Source organism: Condylura cristata, unplaced genomic scaffold (assembly GCF_000260355.1).
Source record: "Condylura cristata isolate star-nosed mole 26May11 unplaced genomic scaffold, ConCri1.0 scaffold00015, whole genome shotgun sequence".
Lineage (NCBI taxonomy): Eukaryota > Metazoa > Chordata > Mammalia > Eulipotyphla > Talpidae > Condylura > Condylura cristata.
The window spans coordinates 2,039,062-2,043,842 of record NW_004567116.1 but is presented as its reverse complement, the minus strand read 5'-3'; the positions used below and the strand labels follow the sequence as shown (position 1 = coordinate 2,043,842).

The 4,781-nt window shown below is 66.3% G+C and overlaps 1 protein-coding gene across 1 annotated transcript in view; it reads left to right on the top strand.

The window, feature by feature from the left end:
• The window catches only part of FRMD8 (FERM domain containing 8), a 12,996-nt gene extending 8,424 nt beyond the window's left edge, over positions 1 to 4,572 (top strand). The window contains exons 9-11 of the mRNA XM_004682629.2: positions 496 to 510; positions 1,568 to 1,763; positions 3,235 to 4,572. Coding sequence (XP_004682686.1) covers positions 496 to 510; positions 1,568 to 1,763; positions 3,235 to 3,353 — 330 coding nt within the window. The 3' untranslated portion in view covers positions 3,354 to 4,572. The remainder of the gene's footprint in view (positions 1 to 495; positions 511 to 1,567; positions 1,764 to 3,234) is intronic.
• The last annotated feature ends 209 nt before the right edge of the window (positions 4,573 to 4,781 follow it).

Below are 4,781 nucleotides of genomic sequence, written 5' to 3'. Positions count from 1 at the left end.
CGGGCGCCACCCTGTGGCTTCCGGGCCGGCTCACCTGTGCCGCCTCACCTGTGCCGAGCTTTTGCGCCCTTGCAGCGTCTCCAGCGGCGTCCGCACCTCGCTGGCCCGTTCCGGGGTGGGTTGTCGCCTGAGTGAGGCGTGGGCCCCGCCGCTGTCACTCCTTCGGCGGGTTACCGCGTTTTTGCACGTTTCCTCTCGGTCCAAGACCTGCCTTTCGTTTTCCTAAGAGCGTCTCTTGAGGTGTTTCTGGCTTTGAGGAAGCCCGTTTCATCCACTTTCTGTGTCACGGCGTGTGCCTCTCACTGCCCAAGCGCCTGTTGCCCAGCATGAGGCCAGGGAGGTCTGAGCCCCTCGGGGAGGCGCTCGGCCCACACAGCAGCGCGGTGCTGGCTGTGGTGTGGCGCTTCCGGCCGACGCCTTCTCGTCCCGCCCTGCTCTGCAGGTTGGCCGCCAGTGGGTGTTGAATTTAGTCGAAAGTGGCTCTTTTTTTCCAAGATTTATTTTATTCGTGCATATAAGAACTGGGGTGCAGGCCAGAGGTGGGGAAGTGAGAGGACTCCCCAGAGACAGAGTGGGGAGCTGGACAGGTGGACCTACTGAAACCCACGGCCGAGGGGGCAGCGGGGGACAGGAGGGGCCTGCCGCGCCTGTGGGCCCCTCCTGCCGGGATCAGACTCGTGCTGCGGTGGCCGCCGATCGCCTCACAGTGCTGAGACTTGACTTGTGGAACGTGGCCCGTCTCTGGTGGGTGCCCTGGGCCTCGGAAGCCGGGAGCTGTCTCAGGTCGTAACGAGCTCCCCGTTACGCAGCTCGGGGCCCTCTGCCCCACCAGCCCACTAAGCGCTCGCCTGTCCCCCAGTGAGAAGAGGAGGAGGTGGGGGAGGACGCAGGCGCTTCCTTCGGGGCGGCCCCCCGGCGGGCCGTGTCGCTTTGGGGAGTCCTCGGGCTGCCCCGGAGCAGCACGCCTGACCCCGCCTCCCCGGTGGCTTCCCTTGGGACACGAGGCGCCGTGTGCCCCGTCCCCGGTAGCCTGCTGCCCGCGGAGGCGCCGGCCTGGGGAGGACCGAGTGTGTGGCCTGACCAGGGACTTGCCAGCGGCTTCTGGCTGGCTCTGCCCGGCCCCTGGGTGACCTGTGGCCCCAGACGGTGCCACAGCCTCAGGGCAGGTCCCGTCAACACAGTGTTTTAAATTTGTGGGAAGGCGTCATGTTTAAGTATCGTGCCCAGGGAAGCCCCGTAGTCCACCCGTCCCTGGCCCGTGCCACCTCGTGGGCACTCAGATGATCAGCCGCTCCTTCGCCCGTCTCCTCTCTGCCCAGCTTCACAAATGGCCCCCCGGGCACCAGCCCGGTGGCGCCTCCTGACTAGTGTGCTCTCCGCTCCCCGTCCCAGGCCTGGGGCTCCCAGCTACCAGCATGCCCTGGGGTCACCCCAGGACGCCCCCGCCCCGGCCCTCCGTGCTGCCGTCCTTGTGTTTGCTCCGCTGCCCCCCACAGGGGGGCGTCCTCTGGGGGCGACGGGGAAGGGGGGCGCCCTCGGGCCTCACACCCTCTCCTCTCCGCCGCAGGCCGAGCTGATGAGCAGCCTCATCGAGTACTGCATCGAGCTGAGCCAGGCTGCAGAGCCCGCCGCCCCCCAGGGGAGCGCCGCCCCAGCGCCGGGCTGCCCGCCAGCTCCCCCCCCGCGCCCCCAGCTGCGGAGGCAGGACAGCGTGGTGTGCAGCCGCCTGCAGCACCTCTCCACCATCGACTACGTGGAGGACGGTGAGAGGCCTCACGGTGCCCACACGCACGGCGTGTGCAGGCACGTGCACTCGGTGATGGGGCGGAGGCCTCTGGGGCGCCGGCCATCGTAGCCCTTCCCTGTCCCTCTCTGCCGCAGAGACGCGAACGTGAAAATCTAGAAACTTCCACTGTCCGTTACTCAGGTGGGCACAGAGGGGCCCGTCCAGCGGCATCCGTGCAGCCCCCTACGCGCAGCGCGGAGCCTCCCCGGGTGGGAGACGGGGAGCCCCACGGGGCCGGCAGGAGGCCGGTCAGGGCTGCCGCTCGGCTGGACAGACGCCGGGCGGCCACGGGACTCGCCCACGTCGGGCGGCGCCTGGCGGGCTCTCAGCTCTCAGCTTCCTGGAGACCGAGTTCCCCGAGCAGAGGGGGCGCTTCTGTGATGCAGCCTCAGAGCCCGCTGCAGTGGCAGGGTGCCCTCGGCACCTCCCGCCGGTCAGGAGGGAGACCGGCGTCACCGTCACTGTGACTGTCCTGGTGCTTCCTCGTGCCCTTCCACTTTTGACCAGTGGCCGTTTCCCCACTGGAAAGAGCGAAATGACGTTTCGCAGCAGCCTGCCGGCGTGGCTCGTGCGGCGTGACCGCCCTTCCTGCCGCTCGAGCGTGGTTCTCGGCTCTGGCGCGCAGCGTTCCCGTGGGGCTGGACCCTGGCCTGGGCTCCAAACCATTTTCCTCGGGAAGCGCTCCAGGAAGGCAGGGCTGCTGGGCCCAGGGGTGCCCGCTGGCGCCCACTCCCAGGAGGGAGGCCCTCTGCACCCTCGCCCCTGGCGCCGCCCCTGGCGGAGGGGAGGACGGGCTGGCCCCGAGGCCGGCCAGTCTCGAGGGCGAGCCCTTTGATGTCTCCTCCATGCGTTCCTGCCCATGTATCTCGTTGCCTGTTTTTCTCGTGGCTTATTTTTTGAAGTAACAGCATGCGTGACACTGGCGTGTTTGCTCCGATCACTGAGGCAACACTCCTTAGTGTGCCCCTCGGGCCACCCAGGCCACACCCGCTCAGTGGCTGGGCTCCAGGCTCCTCTCACCTGTGCCGGTTTCTCGGGCTTTCCTTGCCTTTCATGACCTTGAAAAGGAGCACTGGTCAGAGAGACTGTAGGTTGCCCCTTTGGCGTTTTTCCGTGGCTGGCCCAGGTTGTGGACTTGGGCTTAGAGAGCGCGCTTCCATGACGCCAGTCGGGGCGGTGCCAGCAGGCCCCTGTGATGCCGGCACCTCCCTGGGCGGCTGGCTTGCGGCCTGAGGCGAAGGCGCGGGGCTTTGCTTTGCTGCTCCTTGCCCAGGCTTCAGCCAGAGCCCTCAGACCCACAGCCGGATTTGGCCCCAGGTTTCGGGGCTGGCCACAAGCCCCCCATCCTGTTCCCAGTGGGGTGTGGGGCTGAGATGGAGAGCTGTCGGGTAAGCAGGGAGCCCTCCCTCCGCCTCGCCCCGACAGGACCTCCGCCTTGTCCCTGACAGGTGACCACATCAGGCGGGTGAGACCGAAGCGGACCACGTCCTTCTTCAGCCGGCAGCTATCCGTGGGCCAGGGCAGCTACACCGTGGTGCAGCCCGCTGACAGCCTGGAGCAGGGCTGAGGCGGCAGTGCGGGCCGGAGGTGGACTCCCGCACCACCCAGACCGGGCCTGCACTGCCCTCCTGCGGACACAGGGCGGGGGACTACCTCATGGCCGGACAGCTGACTTCTGGGCCTGGAACCAGGGCTGCGCTGTGCAGAGTTGACCTGGATCCTGCGGGACCCCTTTGCCACTAAACGCCCTCCAGGCTCTGGGCCCCGCTGCTCTCTCAGAACCATCTGGCCAGTTCTTCCCACCCAGGGACGTGCCTTTGTGCCCCTCGGGACAGGCGGCATCCCCTGCTCTGCAGGCCCAGGCAGCTCTGACAGCAGGTGGCTGACCCCAGGGCTCTGCTGTCCCCTGGACTGTGGTGATCATGTCACATCCCACCGCAGGCTGTGCTGGGCCACTTTCTTGGGGGCAGGAGCCACACCTCTCCCTTCCTGGCTGGAGGGAACTAGGGGAGCTAGGCAGGCCCCCCACTCAGACCTGTCCAGCAGGGGACACGGCTAGGAAAGCGCCTTCTGCCAGGCTTGGGTTGGGAGGGGCTGTCCCTGGGCCTGCTCTGTCATGCCTGTGGCTGTGGAGCTGCTTGAGGAAGGCCCCAGCCTCAGCGGCTGCCCTCCTGAGGAGTGCAGTGGCTACTCCTGGGCCCCACTGGGCAGACAAGTCCCACACCAGGCCCTCCCCCTGGGACATGGCGGGAAGCTGGACCCCCCAGCGAGGGCCTGCCCAACCCTGGCTTCCCCTCGGGCTCCTCCCAGCTCTGGGATGGCCACAGGCATTGAAGGGCTCTGCTTTGTCTCCTGGTGGGGGTGGGGAGGAAGTATAACCTGCTTCTCCGGGGCCAGGCCCACCCCTGCTTTGAGACAGTGCTCCCGGTGTCCTGAGCCCGCTTACCTTCGGCAAGTAGGGACTGTGTTTTTATCATCATGAAGGGGATCGCCAGTCTCTCTGAATGTCCCCGCGGTGGACATCTGGCCGTCTGGAGGCAGGGACTCTGCCAGCCTCCCAGCCCGAGGGCCCTGTCTCCCTCGGGACGGTGCCGGCTGCAGGCTGGCTGGGCGTGCAAGCGGGGGGTCCCCAGGTGCAGCCTCCCTGCTCTTCGGCCTCCCCTCTGTCTCCTTCCCTGCGGCCCTGGGGAGCGAGGCCTGGTTTCACCAAGTGCCCTTGAATATTCTCACTCTTTTTGTATCATGTGACCTAATAGAAATAAAATAGGTTTCCAGCAAACTTCAGGTTTGTGGTAGGAAGAGAGGTGTTAACTATGCCTGGGGTTGATGACAGGCGGCTTCATTGCTTTTCATTAACTATGCATGGAGGGGTGCACAAAGTTGAATGACCTGGAGACCAGGTACAGAAGTTTCCCAGTCTTGGTTTGTCAGGGATAAAAAGAGTTTTGGGGCTCACAGGGGAGCGCAGTGGGAAGCTGCAGGAGTCTGAGGTGGG